The sequence below is a fragment of the Crotalus tigris genome, unplaced genomic scaffold (genome assembly GCF_016545835.1).
Source record: "Crotalus tigris isolate CLP2741 ecotype Arizona unplaced genomic scaffold, ASM1654583v1 scf7180000024288.305614, whole genome shotgun sequence".
Lineage (NCBI taxonomy): Eukaryota > Metazoa > Chordata > Lepidosauria > Squamata > Viperidae > Crotalus > Crotalus tigris.
In genome coordinates, this window is record NW_024100461.1 from 195,659 (window position 1) to 220,302 (window position 24,644).

Consider the following 24,644-nt stretch of genomic DNA (forward strand, 5'->3'; position numbering starts at 1 on the left):
TGCCCATTATTTACAGGCTCTTGATTCTGATTTCACTGTCAGAAGCCAAACATTACTTTTGACAGACAGCCCTTCAATTCATCCTAATGACTATATGAATTAAATCAAGGATAGGCCCAGAATATCTGTCCCCCAAATCATATTACTAAAATAAATGTCCATTTCATCTCAACCAGATCTCTAATTAACCAATTTTGAGAGGTAAAAGTTAGGCTGTTGTATGAAACTGCAGTGGCTCCGTGGATAGATGAATGGATGGATGGATGGATGGATGGATGGATAGATAGATAGATAGATAGATAGATAGATAGATAGATAGATAGATAGATAGAGTTGATCCTTGCCTTGTTCCTTTCAACTATTCAGATTAATGGTTCTGTATTTTATAGGAATCAATCTGAAAAGTATATACAGCAAATTCTGATTCAAGGCTGCATGCAATTGCTTATAATTTCTGCCTTCTATTTACCACCTCCATCACCATTTAGTCAATATAAACAACATACTTTCAAATGTCTGATTAAAACTATTGTGATTGGGCTAAAATATTTATTAGAGTAGAAAGAGTTATAAGCGCTTGGAAATTAAGATGGTTCCTTTGAAGACCTTGAGGGGGAAATGTTAGAAGCCTGGGAGTTAACTATGCTTCCAGGCCAAGTTTCTAGCAGAATGAGGTTAAATCAATTGTTTTTGCTTCTCTCAAGTCTTTAGCTGCTTTAGTTGCCCTTTTCGAAAGTGTAGTGTGTTGTAAAACTGGACTACAAATTTGGAATTAAATATTTGCATGCCTCATGTTGTGGAAGGTTGTGTCCTAATGTGGCAACAGTTTTTGTGGAACAGTGAACCTTGTGTGTAGGGGGGAGGAAGAGTCCTCTTATTCAGACAGGGAATGGCCAGGTAACTTATCCTATTTTTCCTGTTTTTTCTCTAGGGGGATGCTACCAAGTCTGATTCTGAGGGGGAACTTTTTCCCCATACTTTGGAAGAAGAGTGTGGACTTAAGAAAAATTTTTCAAATCCAACTTGTAAGTAACAATATGATTATTGCTGTTTTTCCTGCTAAGAAATGTTTTCCATTTGTTATATGAAACTTCATGTATATTTATTTTCTTGGTTATTAAGTATAACCAAGCAGAAAAAGAGCAAATGCATTACCTTTCTTTAGTAATAGCTTTGATTATTGATTTATATGCTGGTATCAACTCATAGCAATCACATAAATAGTTTTTCTCAGGACTATCTATCTCCAACCTGGTCCTTCAAGTCTTCCAGAGATGCACCCATAGCCATTGTATCTGAGTCAATCCATCTTGCTCCTGGTTGTCCTCTTCTTCTCTTTCCTTCCACTTTTCCCATCATTAGAGCCTTTTCCAGAAAGTTCAGTCTTTATATAATGCAGTGGTGGCGAACCTATGGCACGCGTGCCGGAGGCGGCACTCAGAGCCCTCTCTGTGGGCACGTGCACTGTTGCCCCAGCCCCGCCTCCCCCCACAGCCCCCTTCTCACCAGCAGTCCCCCTGGAGGAGAGTCGCCCCTGAACGTGGTCCGCGCGGAGCAATGCAGCCAAGGACATGGTAATTGGGCAGTGGAACAAGACTCGGCCCTCACGCCCCGTCATGCGCAGCTGATGCTGCGGAGCACGGGCAGAGGGCATGGCTGTCACGGCACTGCTGGGCTGCCTGGGCGATCCACTGTGGTGGGCCATGGAGGCAGTGGGTGGCCTTGCAGGGGAACGGGGGCAGAGAGGGCGGGGGAGGCAGGGCCGGTTTTTGGGCACTCAGTTTCTAAAAGGTTTGCCATCACTGATATAATGTCTCACGGGTCCTTTTTTTCCTTCTTCAAAAGGCAACTGGGCTGTTTTTTCCTTGAGGAAGAAGGAAAGGTTCCACTTCTCACAAGAGACTTCATCAGTTCTGATGGGGGGGATGATGAAGCTTCTTGGATGAGAAGCAAAACATTTTCTTCTTTTTCCTCAAGGAAAAAAACAGTCGAGTTGCCTTTTGAAGAAAAAAAAAACACCTTTCAGGTAACTATGACCTAGAAGACTGAGAATCTCCACAGAAGTTTTTGTATAATGTATTTGAATTAGTTTCCTTAGGAGTATCTAGATGGACTGCAAAAATCTGATTGATCATTAGATGGCAGCAAGGGGTTCAGATGCCTCTATATTTATTACGATCTAGTGGCAAAATCTACCAGATTTTTGGTAGTGCACATACAGTAGCTATAGTAACAATTGTGTGTGTGTGTGTGTGTGTGTGTGTGTGTGTGTGTCTAGCTTCAGTCAATATGATGTAAGAGATGCCTTGATAAAGATTCTTGTCACTGGAGGAATTCAACAACATTAAGAGAGGAGCATGGGATAATGTTGTAGATAATTTGGAATATGATGTGTGGCTCATTATACAGTGTAAAGTTCATATTTGGGATAAATATCTCTCCATGACAAAGAGTGAAGGGAAAAGATTGCTCTGAGTGTACCTTAAGAATGAGAAATCTATGACCATCGTAGGTTAAAACCCGTTAAATCCTGACGTCTGTGATAGAAAAACAGTAGTGTTTGCAATTCAGGAACAACAAGAAGACCGTTTCTAGCACACCTCTGCTAGATGTGATTGCTGTCCATCTTGCATACCACAGAGAGGAAGCTAGTCTTGATAATATCTTAAATCAAGAGTAGGAAAACAGAGGAGTGCTATTGGCAATTCATGAGCATACAGTAAAGGGACCAGAGAACCTGTAAAATGAAGATTTGAGAGTCTTGTATTAGAAGATTGAGAGACATAAGAAAGAGGAATGATCAAGACACATATGAAAACTGTCCTGATCACATCAAATCATATGTCTCTGATGATATAGGGCACGATACGAATGTTTTCTTTCTTCTTTTTTCAGTGATGGCTCTTTGTGACCATCCAGAGCTAAAGAAGAGCTTGACGCCCCCACTTATCATTCACACAGCAGCTACACCCATGTCCATGCCAAAAAGTGCCATCTATGGAGAAGTGGCTCAGGACTATGGTTCTCGAAGAGCTAGTGGCACCTCCATGGATCCTAATACATTTGATCTCAAATCCCCGGTATGTGGCTCACCTTCTCCCTTGTATCCTTTGCTCCTCGCCTTTGCGCCCCGTTTGCAGCATATTTTAAAATTAATTTATTCCACCGGCTGGATGTCTTTTTGGCACTGTTAACCGAGTTCTTGCTTCTAGCATTCTATTGATATCCCTTGTGTTCTTACTTACATCACTTCAGGTCAGTGTCCGGAGTTCTCCACATAGCCCATGGAGCGCAGGAAGTAGCTGGAACAGCCGCAGGTCGAGCTGGAACAGCATCGGGCGAGCACCTAGCTTGAAACGCCGTACGAACCAGAGCAGTGAGCATAAATCGCTTTTGTCAGGGAATGGGAAGCAGAGTTCAGAGGAAGGGGAAAGCTCAGATGAAGAGCAATCCAGCAGGACTGGGAGCTTCAACGGCTCTATACCTCATCGCATGGAGTCACTAGAAACCAAAGGCTCCTTTGACTTTCAAGATACCCTGCAGGTGCCTTCTCTTTACCGGACCAGCAACATCCACAGTAGCCACACCTCTGCAGCAGACTACAGTGGCAAAGCCACCTCAAGAGTCTTGATTCAGCAGCTTCATTTGGATGATCTGCTCCCAGAATGTGATGATTTGGATGATGAAGGCAATTTAGTAAGTGAGAGCCAGCTTACTTGGCACCTTTTTGCTTGTGTTTTGATTGGTTGCCATAGAAGAGAATGAAATGTTTTGATCCTTGTTAATTTGCAGAAGCATAACATATCATGCCAATATATTCTTATTTATTGGGCACTGACATATCTATTCGTTAATAAATAACTGAAGCCTGTAAGCTAGAGAAATCACAGTTTTCATAACTTAAACATGCCCATAAGAGATTGTGTCATGCCATCATATCATATCACAGTATATCATAATATATCATATTGGCAGAGCTGGCACAAATCTTTAAACTTAAGTGGTCATTTGGCCAAAAATATCTAGAAGTTCTATATGATTCCAACTTCCTATCTTTTTTTCTTTAATCTAGCTTTTCACTCATTATCCCATAATCTTCATACTGTGTGTCATCTTGAATCCGTATCTCCCATGAATTCCAGAACTTTGTCTTTGACATAGCCTACTATCTAATGACAAAAAAAAAAAATCCAATTTTGACCTACATCAACGAGATGCTGGTGATGCCTCTTTTTCTGCTCTGTCCTCCTCAGTTTTACTGTGTGCTAGATATTATGGACTTCAATTTATTTATTTTATTTATTTATGAGACTTATATACCGCTTTTTAAGTGCAAGCACTCTCTAAGCGGTGTACACCAGTAAGCAATGTATATATATATTTACATTGCCCCCAACAATCTGGGTCCTCATTTTACCTACCCCGGAAGGATGGAAGGCTGAGTCAACCTTGAGCCGGTGAGATTTGAACCGCTGACCTGCTGAACACAGTCAGCTAAAGTGGCCTGCAGTACTGCACTCTAACTGCTGCGCCACCTCGGCTCATCAATCCCCACAATCTTCATCCAGCATGGCTAAAGCATTGTTGTTAGTTGCAAAGTCGTGTCCGACCCATTGCAACCCCATGGACAACATTCCTCCAGGCCTTCCTGTCCTCTACCATCTGGAGTCCATTTAAGCTCATACGTATGGCTTCAGTGACTCCATCCAGCCACCTCATTCTCTGTCGTCCCCTTCTTCTATTGACCTGAATCTTTCCCAGCATTAGGCTCTTCTCCAGTGAGTCCTTCCTTCTCATTAGGTGGCCAAAGTACTTGAGTTTCAACTTCAGGATCTGGCCTTCTAAAGAGCAGTCAGGATTGATCTCCTCTAGGACTGACTGGTTTGATCGCCTTGCAGTCCAGGGGACTCGCAGGAGTCTTCTCCAGGACCATAGTTCAAAGGCCTCAATTTTTTGGCACTCAGCCTTTCTTATGGTCCAACTTTCACAGCCATACATTGCAACTGGGAAAATCATGACCTTGACTATACGTACTTTTGTTGGCTTTTTAGTACGCTGTCTAGATTTGCCCTAGCTTTCCGCCCCAGGAGCAAGCGTCTTTTAATTTCTTGGCTGCAGTCCCCATCTGTGGTGATCTTAGAGCCCAGGAAGATAAAATCTGTCACTGCCTCCATTTCTTCCCCATCTATTTGCCAGGAATTGAGAGGGACGGATGCAGTATGCCAACTAGGGAAAAACTGTTGTGGAGGAGAAGAAGATGAGATGGAATCACAGAACTGACAATATCCAAATATTATGGATAGAGAGGAAAGTTATAAATCTTCTGGATTGTATCAACCATCTGGGTAGATTTCATGCTACCTTCAGCAACCCTTATGCTAAGGAGCATGGTAGTCATGGAAGCAGACCTGTGCTTAGGATGATCCATGACATATTCAGTTCCAAGCACTGCTGATTTGGAGTGAAGAGTATTTTAGTAGGCACAATCTTATGAATGTTTGTGAGGTTTCTTCTTCGATATATTTGGGAACTGAGCAAGTAAATAAATAACTAAATGTGCACTATGGCTTGCAAGAAAGAGGGCAATCAGTTGGGTATCTGAGATTTTTACACACATGACATACATTTTTACATGTACACATATATGCACAAATACCCACAGGCGTGGAAAATGCGCTATTGTATATCACATATTTTTATTATTTTCAGTTCGCCTTTTCTGCTTTTATTGGAAAGTAAGGAGAAAGGCATATTGGCCAATGCCTTGTAGGGGCACAACCACTTTCTGCCTTACTCCAGCTGGGAGATTGAAAGAGAAGATAAACCTGGTCAGGATATAATTTTTCATAACCAGAGCTAGCCCTGATTACAGTTTGGCCTGAACAAAAGGCAAGATAACCCACCTAAGGAAAGCAACCTGTATTGGTTGTTGAATGAATTCATCACAAGACAATATCTTTTACAACAGCTAAAGGTCAAGGCCAGTTTAGGGCCACAGATTGGAGCTGAGTTAACTGTATCACTCTGTTTAACAGTAGAGCTGTGCAACAGAAATCTTGACGGGGGCGGGGAGGGTAGAAGTATGGAGAGAATGCCCAGCCTTTTCCTCCCAATCTTCCTTTTCATGTCAGAACAGGAAGGAGGAGAGCAAACTCAAGCTCCATTAGCCCAAGAATCTGTGCTTAGTTTGCTAGAAGATGTGTGAGGCACCAGGAGTAATTTGATTGCCTTCAGCAATTATGCACACAAAAAAGATAGGGAAAATAGCCCTTTTTTAAAAGTCAGGGCTATATAATCTCCTTAATTTCAAGCAGGTGATTTCTTCTTGCATTAACTGTTATTAAGATTCCTAAGTAAGGGCCTCTTTGTCTCATAGGGCCATAGGAATTTTTGTATTAACTTCAATATAAAAAGGTAATACTCTCATTAGTGATGTTTTTCCTGGGCCAGTAAGAAGCCATTTCCCAAGAAGGAAATGCTAGTTAACATCAGTAGGCATGGTCCTAAAAACAAGAGAAAAAGTCACTGGCAATTTGAAGCAGATAAAGATAAAGCTACATTAGCTTTTACTTGACAGCAAAACGCTGCCATCTGAAGTGGGATCTTTAAATTCCAGCGCTGCTCAAGACAACAGAAAAACCATCAGAGATGGTTATAAGAAAGCAAATTGCAAGACAGAAACATGAAATTTCAACTTGATCAAGGGCAACAAGAGAGGTTGTACATGGCACCCATTAGAAAGGAACATGGTCTTTGGGTGCTCTGAAGGTGTGGAATGTAACTATTGAAGTAACAGTCTGTAGAAATCCTCCCTTGTGTAGCCCTGACTCCTGGAATGGCAAGCAAGGACTGCATGATAGCATCATGCTAGATAATGATAGTAACTTAATTAGCCTCAAAAACAATTAAGGCTTGATGAAATTGAATCCAATCTGTCAAACTCCAATTCTGCAACATCATATTTAAAAAATAGTGAAGGTGAGCAGGAATACCAGCTTTAAGTAGAGAAAATGAGTGGGCTGGAAGACTGAGGACCAAGGTAGATATACCATTAATTGTGAACTTTCATAATGCATAACAAAAACAGTATGCACTAATGTTTTTGTTAGGTAAATATAGATTAAGTGGATTTTCTAGGAAGGACTCCATTGGTAACAGTAAATGGCACCCTTTAAAGACTGTTCAGGCTTCCCTTTATTTCCTGTTTATATTGCAAGGATAACAAATACCATGTAATTGTGCCAAATCTAGTATGTCACTGAAAAATTCAGTGGCTGATTTTTTCAGTATTGTCATTTTTTAAATATTGGACTTGTCTTCATCACTTGGTGGAGCAGCCCTAAAGGACTTGGAAAAGATACTCAAATGCCATGATATGTTTACACCTACAAATATCAGCACTGTGCAAGCAACAAGGCTAACATTTGCTCCACCAATTGCTAGTCTATAACACATTTATTGACTGATTGCTGATAGTTGATCCTAAAAGGCTGAATCTATTCACTACTTCAGTATCTTCATTGTCTATTCTGTGGGTGGTTGTTCTACCAGTTGTCATGTGTTTGTATTTAAACTTAGCCCCATTGTTCACTGTGCTCCTTGAATATTATTATTAGGACTTGCAGATTCTCTTTCAACTATATTTTCAGCTATCACTGTAGTATCATCAGCGTAGAGCGAGTTATAGATTTTTCTTCTAAATATTTTATAACTACATGAATTTCTTTCAGTCCAGCTTCCCTTAATACACATTTGGCATATTGGTTGAATACATAAGAGGAGAGTTTACGGCCTTGTCTCACTCCTTTGCCAACCTGGAGCCAGTCTGCTATACCTGTACTGTAGCTGCCCAGCCAGAAAAGTTGGTTGGTTGGTTGGACTGATGGATCGATCAATTGAATATTCTTGCTCAAAAATCATCACAACGTGAAAAAAATAATGGAAGGACAAGAAGTTAATAATAAAACGGTTGAAAACATTAGAACAACAAAACACTAAACTTATAAGGCCAAATTAAAAAAATGTTTTGATACCTTTTTGGGAAACAATGACTGTGAGGTAATTTTAAATATACTACAGTTTGAGTGCAATACGGGAAAAAAATGAGAGGCCTTTTCCTATAATAATAGCAACATATGTTAACTATACAACAGATATACCCTTAATTTGTAATACTATAAACCATTAAACAGTTAAAATTAAAACCATTATCTTGACTAAAGCAAAAGTAATCAATGTGGATCTTTCAATATTGATATAATATCTCCAAATCACACACTCAAGTGCAATATTTTGTACATCTAACCATCTGCTGTTCAGAGTTAGCCCTTTTAAGTACATGATAATCATGTAGATATGATCGAGCTAGGATTTAAAGACAAATCAGATCAACTCAGTTAAAATCAAGCTAGTACACTAAGTATAGCTGTTCAAATACAGTCCTTTCTGTTTCACTCTCCCAGAAAATCAACAAGAGTAAAATATCAAGGACACTCTCAAGCTATGAACCTGATCTTTTAAGATTGCAAATTTCTGGAACAGCTTCACTCCCAAAATTTGTATGCCTACCTTTCTTCTGACCAGAAGCAGTTCTGCTTCATTTAGTACATTTATAGTCAGAGAAATTTAAATACACCTACTCAATGGAAACTCTGAAGGCTTAAAAAAATCCCTATTTGTCAATAACAGGTGGCCTTCAAGTTACCTCCATACATTCAGCAACTGTTTGAACTTTCAGCTGGTCCTCTGAGTTCCAGTATTGCAGCACTCCCACAAACATGCTTTTGCAACCTGGGCACTCAGTACCTGGATCAGAATTATGACATCGTGCAGCCACATGATATGGAATGGGACAACTCGCCACAGCCAACTCGCTGCAGGCAACTCATAAGGGACAATTCGCCACAGGACAATTTAACAGTTCAATTTAATTATTTAAAATAAATAAAAAATCATTTTATTTTTGTCATTCAGATTTTATTCGGTCACTCATTCAGATCCTTTCTTTAATGATTTTATTCCACCATTTCTTTGATATTACTATAACTCTTATCCCGCAGTGAATTGTCCTATGGAAAAGTTGGCTATGGTGAGTTGTCATAGACCCCACGTGATATGATTTCTGACGTTCCTTGCCAGCTTCCGACAGGCAAAGTTAATGACAGAAGTCAGAAGTCAAGATCCTCACTTAACGAGGACATCTCAGGCTGCCATTACTAAGTGGTATAGTTATGCTGTCACACTTTACAACTGCGTCACTTAGCAATGACAGTTTCAGTCCCAATTTATTCACCACCTGTATAAGTAAAATGTGCCTTTAAGTCAGTATTTAATTCCCACCTGAACAAATTCCTGCAGTTTTCTTGGCAAGGGTTTTTTTTTTTTTTTGCCATTGCCTGTTACTTAAGGCTGAGAGGGGATGACTGGCCCAGGGTAACCCAGTGGCTTCATGCCAAAGGCAGGACTAGAACTCAGGGTTTCCTGTTTTCTGGCCTGATACCTTAGCCACTATACCAAAATGGCTCCTATATATGTAATACACTAGTTGATATTTTTAAAAATGAAGCAGGTTGCACCATAGGCCAAATGTTGTTTTTTTGGAGGTACATATGTTCAATCTTGGCTTGCATTGCTAAATTTCAGCTTCTCTTCACAATATTTACTATCTTAAATGCATTTATTGCTGTGTTTTCTTCTCCTACATCTTTATTCATGCTGACCAGGTGTGTCTTCTGAAGTAGATGAAATTTGAATAAAATAACTAAGCTATTGCTTTGAACATAATGTGAACTCTAGAAGCAATCAAGCTGATTGTAAGCAAGCTAGCACTTCTAGTCTTCCCAAGGAGAGAAACTCAAATTATATTGCGGCACTCTTGTTCCACTGTTGTTTCTCAAATATACTAGATACCAGTGTCTATAATCCTCAACCAACATAAGCACTGAATATTATAAACAACAATAAAATGCAAGTGATGGAATACGTAGTCCAATATATCTAGAGAACTCCAGGTTGGGAGAACCAAGTCTGAAGAACTTTTAAAAAAACATGCAAAATATTGTATCTGAACAGATACCAATATATTGCTCAGGAGAGTCCAAACATACACAAACTTTTTACTGAATATATTTCCATCATCTCCTATAAACAAAACAAATGTTATCTCATTTAGCCTTTTAATGGTTTGACTAGCAAAAAATTAAATAAACCCAAACCATCACTGACATGAAAATTGGACAAAAAATAAAATAGAAAAGAGGGTTCTAGACCACTGATTAATTTTAACTTTACAGAGTTTTCTTAACGTAATGCTTTGAATAAAAGATGTTTTTGAAATTCAAAATCGAATTGCAAAATAATCCAGACCAAGCTACAGTTGTTTCTTGATGTCCCCAGGGAAGCTTTCTGGCTAAGACTTCATGTGGTCCCAACATCTTTTAATAATCCTTCCTAATTAAGTTGGTTTGATGGACATTGGGGAATCAGGTGCTCCACAGTAGATGCAAACCTTGTTTGGGCAGGGCAGTAGTTGAACTGTGCTCTACGGCAATCACAGGTTTAGTCACTGGACCAAATACTGCATATTTTCTGTTATGGAGCAAAGAAGCAAAGGGCAAAGATACACTCTATTTATTCGTATAATCTGAACAGTTCATATCTGAGTTGACAAGTAATGTTTTTATACCAGAATACTGTTCATCCCCAAGCACTTTCATCACAGTGCTCATTTTATTTATTTGTTTGTTTGTTTATATCCTGCTTTTGTTATTTTTATAAACAACTCAAGGCAGTAAACATATTCAATACTCCTACTTCTGCCTCTTTTCTACACAACAACAATGTTGTCAGGTGAGTAGGAATGAGAAAGAGTGACTGGCTCAAAGCCAGCAAGCCAGTTTTCATGCCTAAGGCAAGACTAGAACCCATAGTTTCCTGGTTTCTGGAGCAGCACTTTAGCCACTAGATCAAGCTTATTGTTCTGTTTAGTATCTGGGGCTAATAAGATACTAAATTGAGCTCATAGTATATACTAGTTCACTTCTACTATACGCACAGATCTTGGATTTATTGCCAAGTATCCCAAAAAACACAGTTTTGCTTATTTTTAGAAATGTTGGGATTAATTGGGGATGGGGGGGCTGCTTCTGGTATTTGAGGACAACATGGCCCATCCCACCTGATCGCTTTCATGTGTATTTGCAACTTCCTGTTATAAAAGTCCCTAAATAGTAAATACTTTGTAAGGAAAAACAACAAAAGAAAAGGAGTCAGTTGATGTGGTGAAATGCCACATAAGTAACAGTATTGTTATAACCAACTATCATTGAGATGTACTGTAGGTAAATTGCTTTCTTATAGTCTAACTGCCCTCTCTAATCAGATGCCTTGCAGCCATTACACTTCTGAATTACATTTAAATTTGTCATCACTGAAAGGCACTGGGTGAAGGACAATAAAAAGTTGAGGGTCAACATCTAAACATCTACACCAAAAGGGAGTTCCTATCTCATTAGATAGAACTGATCAACAAATGATTTCTATTAATTTAGCCTATATATCCAACTCTAACAGTTGCCCCAGGGACTTCTGATATTGTCTGGAGATGGTTCAAGTATTGACACAGAGAGAGAAAACATATCCTTTAACCTGACATTTAAAAAAGTGTCCTTCTTTTAAAATAATTGCAGAACCGTATAAATTTTTGCACTGGGATTTGTCCTGCTATAACAGAGATTTTTTTTAATGAAGTCCCTCTAGCATTGATGGCCCTAAAGCAAAATACATGAACTTCAATAGTGGGATTGTTTACCTTTAGTGTTCATATATCTTATTGCTAATATTATATCCACCTGCCAGGGAAAGCTTATGGACATGTTTTGGTCATACAAGTCATTGACTTTGGCTGTTATTAACCATGACACTTTATGATATTGTTTTTCTAGTCGTCTGTTTGCAATAGGATCCTCTTTCAGCAAGGAAAGGTCTGTCTGTGCATGATGGGTTTATATTGTGTTGCTTCCCAGTAGTGCAAATGCCCAACTGGACTATGGAGAAAGGATTAAACCCAAATCATCATGCATTAAGTAATTGGAATCATAATGCTTAGAAACCAAATTTCATGTGAAATTCCATGAAGAACCTGAAGCTTCCTTTTTTTATATACAATCCACATAATTGAGCAGTTACTATTCATTCATTAGAAATTGCATTTGTGGGCACAGCAGCAATAAAGACCAAAATTTATTGTACAGGACTTCTCTTCCAATTTGCCTAATTATCTAACATGAACTACTGCTATCTTAATGCGTGGTACAGGTCCACCCTGCTTTCCCACCATGCAACATGGGAGAGATAACATATGATCACACCATAGGTCTGACTTTAATTGGCAAACTGTTCATAAATTCCCAATGACTAGAAATATATTTAATTTGAAATGTAGTCATTTGTTTCAAACAATGCATGATCACTGAGGTTTGAATAATAAGCAACAAGAGAGCTGTCAGGTTTTTCAGAGCTGAAACGAAGAATAGTTTTCTAGCTTGTAGCTAATATTTTAATGCTTAGAATTTTATAATTTTAAATTTACATTTGCCACCTTGGGAATCTTTTTGATTTGTTTTGTCTCACTTGGCTTAATTTGCTTTCAAGCAGACTGTGATTTTACATCATAGTGACTTGACCCATATAATAGCACAAGAAATTCAAGCGTTGTTGAGTTTTTTTTCTTCCCTGATGCTTTTGGGCAATATCTGTCTCTGAGAAAACATTCTTTTGTAAACTCTGTGTTGGACTTATAATCAGGTGACATATTTTGATTCAGCTGCATTTGTCTCCTAAAATTCTGCCAGAAATATTGAATGAGTCACATGCCTGAGCTTATACCTGAAAGCTGGACTTCATAATATAGAGAGCTTTTTGAGGTAAAAGAGAATTGAAGTATTTTTCATTTCAGGATATTTTTTGACATTGCTTAATTTTTGCCTATATAGTATGCACAGGTTTCTTTTTCACTGTAGATTGGTGCTGGAAAATTTATCCCAATATAACTCTTTCTGTGACAATGCAGGTGGCAGCAGAAACCCTACACTCACCCATCCATACCCCTGGAGACAATCTGACTTGTTTTTTCTTGGTGCAAAGCCATTGTGGCTTTTTAAACCAACCACCACTCCAAAATGTGTGGTATGGAAACTTAGCTTCTGTTTGTTTGCTTCCTGTCAGGGTGAAATCTGTTTTTAGAGGATTGATGCCCTCTTGAAGAGAATTAGACTGCCTTACCTCGGCAGTATGGTGGATGGCCTCATTCTAGTATTTTCCAGGAAGCAAATGTGAGGGGAGTGGCTTCATTTTATGCAAATTGGGGAAATTGTTACAGTCACAGCTGGCCACCTGCAATTGCAACACAATTGCAACACAATTCTCTCATTGTGCCTGTAGCTGAGATGTGTAAGATGTTGAACATGTGTATTTTACATATATTTTCTTCCTTCCCTGTATGGAGTTGAAAGGGATACCCATTATGTGCTTCCATTCCACACGATTTTGTTCTCATAAAAAGTACTACAGGTAGTCCTCAACTTGCAAACCACAACTGAGCCCAAAATTTCTGTTGCTACGTAAGACATTTGTTGCCCCATTTTACTACCGTTCTTGTCACAGTTGTTAAGTGAATGTTTAGTTGTTAAGTTAGTGACATGGTTGTTAAGTGAGTCTGGCTTCCCCTTTGACTTTACTTGTCAGGAGGTTGCAAAAGGTGATCACATGATCCTGGGATAGTGCAACTGTCATAAATATGAACCACTTGCCAAGCATCTGAATTTTGATTACGTGACCAGGGGGATGCTGATTGTAAGTGTGAAAAATGGCCATAAGTCATTTTTTTCAATGCTGTTGTAATTTTGAATGGTCACTAAATGAACTGTTGTAAATCAAGGATTCCCTGTATAAAGGATTGAAAAGTAACTCTGTTTGTTTTAGTCCATGGTTTACAACCTAGATGTCCCAGTCAGAGATGAGGACCAGCAAAATATATTCAGGACTGGGGGCAGAGGAACGGAAAATTAGAGAACCATATGGACTCTTCACTGCTCTGCTGTCTGGTTTTCAGATCCTGGTGTTCAGTGTAGAATGACTGATTTCCCAATGACTTTCTCTCTTTCTCTTTAAGAGTAAAAAGGATCGCATGAAGGCTTGGATAAGGGCACACCTCCCTTCCTGGTGCAAGGAGAGAGATTCCTGGTCTGTCTACATCTTTGCTCCTCAATCTAAGTAAGGCAACCCATATTTGACTGGTGAAAGTATGTCGGAACATGCCGGGCTTAATGTTTGCTGAGAGTAGCAATCACAACATTCCTGCAGAATTCTCAGAGGCCAAAATGGCGAAAGAAGCCTTCTTATCTAAAAGATTGGCATCAGTATTCACAAGTTCTGTCTGCATCTAATATTTCTGAGAAGACAATTAATATATGTTATAATCTATAAATCATAACAGAGAAGAACTTAGGGGAAAATTATAACCCAGTGAAAAGGCATGTAATTGGCATGCCAAAAGTCCTGATATGATATGATATTTCCATTTTAAGGAAGTATCTAGTATGAAGTAATGGAGGAATGATCCTGAAGAACTGCTGCCAATTTAGAGAAGTGCAAAGTTTCCAGACAATTATGTCATAGTGTAAAATAGTATATCATGATAGTAGCAGAAATAACTATTAAATTATTTCTAGCTTTGCTCAGCTGCTTATATGTTTTCATCTCACCTACCATCCATGGCCCCTAAAATCCTTCCTTAGTATGCCAATATTACCCTTCTCTTATAAAGCCTTCTCACCAGCAATTTCAATATTATATGAAGGTAATGTAGTATTGCTACACAAAGTCAAATTTTTCTATTACACTTTGGAAGGAATCAGAAACTTTCTGGATCCTGAGGGATTTGTCTACTGCTAAAACTTCCCAATTTCAAATAGTAGTTACCATTCTTCTAGCACTAGTTATTTGATCCAGATAGTTGGGGAAAGGAAGGGAATACAGAATCAATCCCAAGCATCTCTAGCTAGTGCTGGAAATTCCTATCTGAAACCATGGAGAACAGCAGGCAGTCAACACAGACAAAGTATACGTAACCAAACTTATAGCCTCAACTCAAATTTCAATGGGAAAACTCCAAGCATCCTAAGCTAAGCTAAATCCAAAACCACTAGGGAATTCCTGGAAGCTTAGCATTCTGACAAATCAGCCATCAATAGTGCTTAGCAAAAACCCAAAATGGAAACAAAAAAGACCATCTCCTTCAGCAACCAGATAAGCTGGAATTAACAAGAGACAAACAAGCAGAGAACCCTAATAAAGGAACTACTGAGAAGAAAACCCCACCCAATGCTACAGTACTGTATTGTAAGCTACTGTATATAAACAGGGAGCAAGCCCCACACTTACCCGACACTGATGATATTACCTAGTCAGATAATGAGATGTCTGCAAGCAAACAACTAAGCTCAGAGAGCACGAAAGATTCCACAGTTCAGTCCTGAGCTACATATATTCTTTTCTGTTATAACCAAATTTAATATAAGACAGTTTTTAAACTTTTCCTGGGGAACAAACACTTTGCTGAAAATTTCTGCTAGAATCTCACTTTACATTCAATGTACACACTTTCTCTCACGGTCTCCCTCACATACATACAGCATATAGCCATAAAAATTAACACCAAATGGATCCCAAAAATATCTTCATCATAAGCTAATGTCAGAGTAAATTGGGCATAACATTTTGAACAGAGTAGCTCCAGCAATTTTGTGTCTCCGGGTCACTATAAAATGTTTTTATGTCCTTTGGACTATATGAGTATGGGAGGGGGATCTTTTCCTGCATCACATGAGGCTTCCATAAATATGCCTCAAAGTAATTACAAAATTAACAAATGTTTGAAATGCTAATCTACCTTATTACTTCATAAAATGTCACACTTAAAAGAAATGTAAAGTCCAGCTAAATGAATAATCCATCATTCCCCTCTCCAATGTTAATAGCAAGTGGACCCAAATTAGAATAAACTACTGTATACTGAGAGAGAGTGGGGATATTTTCTTGTAATTTCCTTCCCTCAAATTGCTGTTTGCTTGACTGAGAAATTGTCCAGGTTCCTATGACCTTTACCTCTTTTCTGGTTCTTTCAGCTGAACGTCTGCCAACCTGGTGTCTTCCAGATGTATTGGGAGGACAGCTCCTAGAATTCCAAGTTAGGATGAGTGTAAACACATCTGGAAGACACCAGCATGAGCAGGACTGGTTTAACTTTAGAGGCTACTATGAAAAAAAAAAAAGAACTTACATCAAAGCTTTAATTTGGCCTTTCCCAATCCATTTCCTTCCCAATATGCTGGGACTCTATTCTCAGAATTCTCATCAAATACTGCCAACATTTCAAGAACAGCTTACTCTCAGAACAAGTAAGAATGCTTTTCCTCTAGGGTTCAACCCGCCTTCCCCATCTCTTTATAAGTGTGATTAATTTAATCTCCAGTAGTTCTGAGGGTTAAAGGGAAGATTAGGCAAGATCTTTTGGGAGAGCCCTCACACACGGTTTTGAGTTCTCCATCTTCCAGTTCCCTCTTGTTTCCCCTCCTAACCAGTCTTTCTTCTCCCAGCATATTCTTTACAGGTAGTTTTTGATTGACAACCATAACTGAATCCAAAATTGCCATTGCTAAACAAAACAGTTGTTAAGTGATTCATGTGACTGTTAAATGAATCTGGCTTCCCTCGTTGACTTTGCTTGGGAAGGCTACAGACGGCGGTCACATGACCCCAAGACACTGCAGCCATCATAAATATATGCCAGTTGCCAGGTGGTCTGAATTTTAATCATGTGACCTTTGGGTATTGTTATAGTTGTAAGTGTGAAAGCCAGTCATAAGTCACTTTTTTCAGTGCCATTGTAAATTCAAACGGTCCCTAAATGAATGGTTGTAAGTCAAGAACTACCTGTATTGTTTCTTCTCCCTTCCCCACTTTTGAACAAATCATTTTTTTTCTTCCTTCTTTATTCCCTTCCTTGATTATCTACAAAAAGCAAAACTATAGTTACAGCCAACACCTTTTCATAATATTTTGAAGGTCAGGATAGGGATGAATATGGGGAACAGTTGAGGCTGAGGAACTCAGAATCCTTGCCAGTCATTGAATCTAAGGACACTCTTCCCACCCATCCCTTTAATTGCAAGATGGCAAGCATGAACCACTGGCTTTTATAAAAAGAACCATGTTGCCCATCAGGAGCGAGTAAACGATTCCAACAGATCCCAAACAGAACCACAGAAGAAACTAATTATCCACTTCCAGCCTTCAGTGGAGTCCAACTGCAAGGAAACTAGGCCAGAAGGCTGAATCCTGTAGGGAACCCTGGGCAGCCTGCTCTCCATATGCCTATTTTACCTCATAAAAGTCATTCATTCATTCATTCATTCCTCATGACATGTGAGCAGTATCTCACAATTTGAGAAAGATAGATACTGTAGATCAAGACCAATTTTGGTGATGATTTTCTTTAGATGACTTGCACGCAGAAGATAGAAAAGGAGGGAAAGGACAAATGAGGGTTGTCCCTGTCAAGAAAAGTCTGTTTCCAAACAATGAATTGCAGCTGCAGCTCTCTCTCTCTCTCTCTCTCTCTCTCTCTCTCTCTCTATATATATATATATATATATATATATATATATATATATATATATATAACAGGAAAGAAAAAGTAGTCCAATATGAGAATAAAAGGAAGAGGATTGTTTCTCTGCTTTCCACAGGTTTCATTCTACAGCAGCTTCCACTGACTTCTCTTCCTCTTCCCTTTAGATTCCGTATCATATGCAATAAAATCATTTCCCACAAGATGTTTGATCACATCGTCTTGGTTATCATTTTCCTGAACTGTATCACCATTGCAATGGAGCGTCCTAAAATTGAGCCCCACAGTGCTGTGAGTAAACTGTATCACTTCCCAGTTAACGTAGCCACCTTGTCGTGCTGGGTTTATGTGGGACTTTTATCAATATTTGTTCTTTCTATTGGTTTATTTCATCAACAGAAGGTAGAACTCAGAGGGCATGAAAGGGAATAAATGGAGTGAAATTAAATTACCCTGATGTGTGTGCTAAGAGATAGTCCAGACAAAAGATTAGAGCAGATGTGTGTGGCAGCTGTCTCACCATACCCTTTCTGTTTGATTACTGTCAAGGTTTGATCGTTCTGCCTCCCCAATCCCATTGAAGTGAACATTTCTTATAGTTCTTAGAAATGTATGATGTATAGGCCAGTGCTTTTAAAATGATACAATAGGAAGGATTAATGAAAAGCTACCTAAAGAGGTAGTTTGGTTAAGTAGTGCTTCTCAAAAAAAAAATCATTATCCAAAAAAGCTTATCAGAAGGTCCTTTTTACTCAGAAGGTCTGGGAGACATGAGAACGGTGTTCCAGTATCTGAGGGGCTGCCACAAGGCAGAGGGGGCCAGGTTGTTCGCCAGAGCACCAGAGTGCAGGACGAGAAACAATGGTTGGAAACTGATCAAAGAGAGAAGCAACCTGGAATTAAGGAGAAACTTCCTGACAGTGAGGGCAATCAACCAGCTTGCCTCCAGAAATCGTGGGCGCTCCATCACTGGAGATTTTCAAGAACAGACTGGCCATTCACCTGTCGGGTATAGGTTCTCCTGCTTGAGCAGGAGGCTGGATTAGAAGACCTCCAAGGTCCCTTCCAGCTCTATTCTATTCTATTCTATTCTATTCTATTCTATTCTATTCTATTCTATTCTATTCTATATGAAGTTTTTGACTTATGACAACAACTGAGCCTAAAATTTCCATTGTTAAGCAAGACAGTTGTTAAGTGAGTTTTGCCCCATTTTATGACCTTTCTTGCTACTGTCGTTAAGTAAATCACTGTAATTTAGTGACACGGTTGTTAAATGAATCTGGCTTCTTCGTTGACTTTGCTTGTCAGAAAGTTACAAAAGGTGATTACATGATCCCGGGACACTGCAACCATCATAAATCCACGCCGGTTTGCAGTGATCACTGACTACCAAGATGCTGCAATGGTTGTTAGTGTGAAAAAATGATCATAAGTCACTTTTTTCAGTGCTGCTGTAACATTGAATGGCACTAAACAAATGGTTGTAAGGCAAGGACTACTTGTATTTAAATGTTCCTATTGTGTTTGGGTAATGGGTTTGTGTGTGGTTATCCTCCCCCCAAAAAGGCACTTTTATCCAGTTTGGGCTAAAGCAGGGGTAGGCAATCTTGTCTCTTTTATGACTCATGGACTTCAACTCCTAGAATGGCTCAGGAATTCTGGGAGTTGAAGTCCACGAGTCATAAAAGAACCAAGGTTGCCTACCCCTGGGCTAAGGCATCAGGTTAGAAACCAGGAGACTGAATTCTGGTCCTACCTTAGGCACAAAGTCAGTTAAGTGACCTTCTGCCAGTCATTCTCTCTAAGCCCTAGGAAATAGGAAATGGTAAACCACTTCTGAAAAACCTTGTCAAGACAACTGCAGGGTCTTGTCCAAACAGTCACCAAGAGTCAAAAACATACCCATTTATAGAGAAAAACATGCTCTACGTTGTTTTTTCAACCAAAGTGCAACATGCAACTGTTCTCTTGGAAACTGCATAGGATGCATAGTCCCATAGAACTGATAAAGAAATGAATGCAAATGCCCTTATATTCTTCAGGAGATTAGAGAAGGTTAGAGATTTAAACCTGATTCAAATCTAGCCCCCTTTCCCCTTTTGCAATGCAGAGCTTTGAGCAAGTATTATAGGGTCACGAAAGCAAGAACGCAGGCAGTGCTAGTACTGTATCCAAGCAACATCAGCCTCTTGACTTGCTAAGTAGGCTCTCCAGCTAAATCCAAGCAATAGTGTTCAATTCCGTGGCAAAACTGGCTCCAGTCCCCATCCTGGCGGAATTTGTTGATCTGCCATCGAGCCCTAGCAACTTAGTTGTGCATCTGTCCATTATGGATGCACAGTTAGCCTCCAAGAGAGATTTAATTTAAGTGGAAATGCTATTGCAAGTGCTGCTTTTAGTCCCTGCTGTTAGACTAGGGGTGTTGGCTACAAATGAAGCTCTGGACTCATCTGTTTGTAATTGTCTAGTTTGGGGTTGGGGTGTGGGGGGGGTGGCTTTTAAGTGTGTATTATTAATTCCAGCAAGCAATGTTCCTTGTCCAACAGTGTGGAAGGAAGGAAAAAGGAAAGGTTTTCACTATTCTTAATTTTGCCAAACTGCCTCTAGTCTACTTTGTTGTAGCCAAGAACAACAACATCTATATGTTAAAGACATCAAGATTTCCCCTTTTTTGGCAGAGGGGGAGATGCATCCTTTTTCTCGGAGCAGAAATAGCTTACTTGATATAATAATGCTGTCTGTCATACTTTTCGTCAATAAATATTCAAAACCTTTTCTTCCTCTCTCTTTTTGGTCTAGTGCTGGTTTTGGTTCTTTGTCTGCACTTGCATTCCAGTGTGGCAAGGGAGGAGAAAGAGAGAATCATCCCTTTTGCCATTCTTTTTCTTCACTTTATCTCAGTACTGATATGAACAAAGATCTTTATTTTGGTGCTCTGTCGGGTTTGTTTTGCTAGATTTGCATAATTTCTTATCCAAGCCAGATCTTCCAAGCAGCCAAGGGCCAACCAGATAACCCTCACTAATCTGCTGTTCTGTGATTTCATATTAATTTATTGTTGCCTGGAAATGCAACTGTTTACTTGAGCATAGAGCCAGGGTTTCGTGGGGCTTACTTTCCTGTACGTTTAGGGGTACCAATTTAATAATATGCAAAACAAAGAGAAAATGTATTCATTTCAGGCAGCAGAAAGCATTTGGCTCCTTATGAATAAAGAAAAACTGATGTTAAATGCATATTTGGCAAGTTGAATAAGCAATTATTGTGGCACTCTGGGGTCCTCTGAAATCTGCAAGTGAAACATTTCAGTAAAGCAAATTCAGTGTCGGCTACTGAAATGCTTTATATGTTGAGAACCAGCCACTAAAATTTCTGGTTTTTTTTAGCTTTGGTTGTACAGCTAGTAACAAGAATGTGTAAGTTTCACTGGGATTGGTACTTTTATGTGAGGATTCAAACCATGATGAAATAGATTTTAGAGATATTATTATTAACATTAACATTTACCATGAAGGTATAACCCTGAGCAATAGCAAGAGCACTTAGACTTATATACTGCCCCACAGTACTTTACAGCACTCTCTAAGTGGTTTACAGAGTCAGCATATTGCCCCCAACAATCTGGATCCTCATTTTACCAACCTCAGGAGGATGGAAGGCTGAGTCAACCTTGAGCCGGTGTGACTCCAATTGCCAAATTGCCGGCAGTCAGCAGTCAGCAGAATTAGCCTGCAATATGGCATTCTAATCACTGCACCACCACAGCCCTAACTAAGCAATGTTTAGTTCAGGGGTCTTCAGACTTGCCCCTTTTATGACTTGTGGGCTTCAACTCCCAGAATTCCTCAGCCATTGTTCCTAGCAGAGGAATTCTGGAAGTTGAATCCACAAGTCATAAAAGGGCAAGTATGAAGACCCCTGGTTTAGTTAATCAGATTTTAATGGTCTTAAAGTTTCTAACTAGTGCTATTAGGATAATGAAGCAATTTTATTTAAATTTATGTAAGGTCATATTTTGAATAAATATGTTGGGGCTTATTATTCAGGGCTATAATTAAGAAAGTTTTATAATCTTGGATATTTTAAAACAATGCTGTGATTTTGTTATGGTCTGTAGTTTAAATAAACTGGCTGACTGAGCAAAACTGCCACATTTTCATGCTCATTCTACTTTGAGGAAAAGTAGCCCTTGATACCAATACATCCAACTGTTTTTCCAACTGTGTATTAAAATGGAATTCCTTGCAGTCAGTAACTAGAAGCAGATGCAGGCTCTTCATTTCAGTAAAATGGGAACAATAACAAGAGAAACATTATTATGAAAATAAAATGTTACACTCACTTGCTTAAGAGCAAGCCTTCTTGCAATGAATGGAACTTGTTTTTGAAGACAGATGTATGCATTCTGAGTCTTGCATCCTTTGCTGTTGACTCGTACTATTGTCTGTTCTACTATAGACTCTTTCTTCCAGAAGGAATGATGTTTCATTGATTCCTAAAAACATGCCTTCCTACCTTAGCAACTGAATTTACCAGTTCTAACAGAATAGCAGTTGGAAGGTACCTTGGAGGTCTTCTAGTCTAACCCCCTGCTCAAGCAGGACCATTCCAGACAAATGGCTGGATCAGGTGGCTGGAGAATTCTGGGAGTTGAAATCCACATATCTTAAGTTATCAAGTTCAAGAAATACTGATCTAAAGGATGATTTCTTTAAGCATCACTATTAGGAAGCATTGTTTTAACTACTTTGGTTTATTTTTGTTGTTAGAACCATTTGATTTAGCCATAATAGTGTGGTCCAGAGGATTATAAGGCAGTTAATAATTTTGGTTAAGATAGTCAGTCTAATGCTATCCAAACATCATGGACTACATTATCCATAGGCCAGCAGGCATTATCGTTCATAACAGTATGAAGACACCAGATTCCTTACCTCTGGGGTGAACTGTGAATTGTCAGGATATTTTTGGCTCTTCATTTCAGTAAAATGGGAAGAATAACAAGAGAGACTTTATTATGAAAATGAATTTGCATGTTTATAGTAATGTGTAACCTAAAAGTTATATTAACTGGAAGCTCACAGCTGTACAATCAAGCTGTTTCTGGTGCCATAAGTAGCCCTTTGGCACTGTCTTCCTCTTGAAACACTAAAATCTTGAGTGGAGCTAATTACCCACTAATACTGAGGCGACTAAGAAGGAAATATAAAAGTTAGTTCAAAGCGACAGACATTATAGAGAAAGAATGAGGTTTTGTTCACTTAAAATAGGTTACTGGAATAAATAAAGGTTTGACCGCCTGTTCAGAACTGGTTAGCAGGATTTATAATTGTTTTGAAACTCACATTGCATCTGCTTATATTTTTGCTTCGGCTGTATAATTCCCTTGCAGTTTGTAAATTAATGTTGCACTATTGTTCTTTTATTTACTGATGAAAGGAGCAACATTGGCAAGAATTCTACGGTTCTATTTCTGAACCACCCACTGCTTTTAAATAAAGGTAGAAAATACATTTTACTTTAGCTGAAAGAACGGTGCTTGTGCCTCTTAATTAATGTAAATCTGGAAATTATTATGACCCTTCTTGGCCCACATAGTTAGCACAGGAGACAGCACGGTTCACAACAGGTACATCAAAATAGCGATTGTACAGGTAGTCCTTGACTCATAATCATTTGTTTAAGAACCGTTCAAACTTATGTACTTAAAAAAGTGACTTATGACCAGTCCTCACACTTATGACCATTGCAGAATCCCCAGTTACATGATCAAAAATCAGGTGCTTGGCAACTATTTAAAATGGTTGCAGTGTCCTGACCACTATTTACAATCTTCCCAGGGTGCTTCTGACAAGCAAAGTCAATGAAGGAAGCCAGATTCACTTAATAACCTTCACAGAAACGACTATGTGATTTGCTTAACAACTATGGCAAAAAGGTTTGTAAAATCAGGTGAAACTCACTTAGCATCGGAGGTTGTGATCCTGATTGTGGTCATAAATTGAGGACTACCTCTATTGATGACACAGAATTGTGTACGGATAAAAATCCTGGACATTCGTTTTCACAAGGGAAGGACTGTCGCTCAGTGACAGAGTATGTGCTTTGGTGAAGCTGAGACATCTAGAGCATATAGGAGGGTAAGGCTTAAGTTTTCAAGAGTCGTTTCCTCCCACCCTAAAAGATTAAGGAAGAATGATACCGGGTTCATGCATTCCACTTTGTCGTATGTCCCTCTGTGTATGTTGAATTTCTTGGGACGACTAGAATGACATCACAAGTCTTGACAGGAGCAAGGCAGCATATTATAAAAATAAGATCTCCGTCCCAGCCCAAAATCTGGCAGCTGTCCAAGGTGCTAAGAGAGATAAAGGATTAAAAAAGAAAAAGGTTGATCTTGCATTTATTTTAGTGTTGTTTCTTGAAAAGTTTGATAAGTAACAGTTTTAAATTCCATATCTCTCTCTCTCTCTCTCTCTCTCTCTCTCTCTCTCTCTCTCTCTCTCTCTCTCTCTCTCTCCCCACCTTTCCCTTTCTCTTTCAACAGGAACGGATTTTCCTCACTCTCTCCAACTATATTTTCACAGCAGTGTTCTTTGCAGAAATGACCATAAAGGTAAGTAGAATAATCCAGTCTCTTACCATTGCCAATCATCACATTATGCAACTTCACCATCACTGAACTTATCCCATCTACCCCCATTGTATATCACCATGGACATGAATTTTCCCAGATCCATGTAAAGCTCCGTGTGATTGAAACTCATAAATATCCATGAGTGCTGGATCCATATTCCTAGGGTTAGGTGTTAGACTCATATTTTTCCTGGTAAACTGCAGTTTGTTTTAAAATAAGGTTAATGATTTCTGTGATTTTAATGTCTGTGCAGATTGTATATTATTCTGTAAAATGCATAGGTGAGAATGCAAATAGAGATTCCAGTAAGAAAAT

At 39.0% G+C, this 24,644-nt stretch overlaps 1 protein-coding gene across 11 annotated transcripts in view; it reads left to right on the plus strand.

Annotated features, from left to right (window-relative positions):
* LOC120299291 (voltage-dependent T-type calcium channel subunit alpha-1G-like) overlaps window positions 1-24,644 on the plus strand; it is a 217,005-nt gene that overhangs the window by 107,910 nt on the left and 84,451 nt on the right. For all 11 annotated transcript variants that reach the window (XM_039323952.1, XM_039323950.1, XM_039323956.1 and 8 more), the window contains 6 exons: window positions 932-1,025; window positions 2,896-3,080; window positions 3,256-3,696; window positions 14,171-14,271; window positions 17,857-17,980; window positions 24,240-24,308. In XM_039323952.1, coding sequence (XP_039179886.1) covers window positions 932-1,025; window positions 2,896-3,080; window positions 3,256-3,696; window positions 14,171-14,271; window positions 17,857-17,980; window positions 24,240-24,308 — 1,014 coding nt within the window. The remainder of the gene's footprint in view (window positions 1-931; window positions 1,026-2,895; window positions 3,081-3,255; window positions 3,697-14,170; window positions 14,272-17,856; window positions 17,981-24,239; window positions 24,309-24,644) is intronic.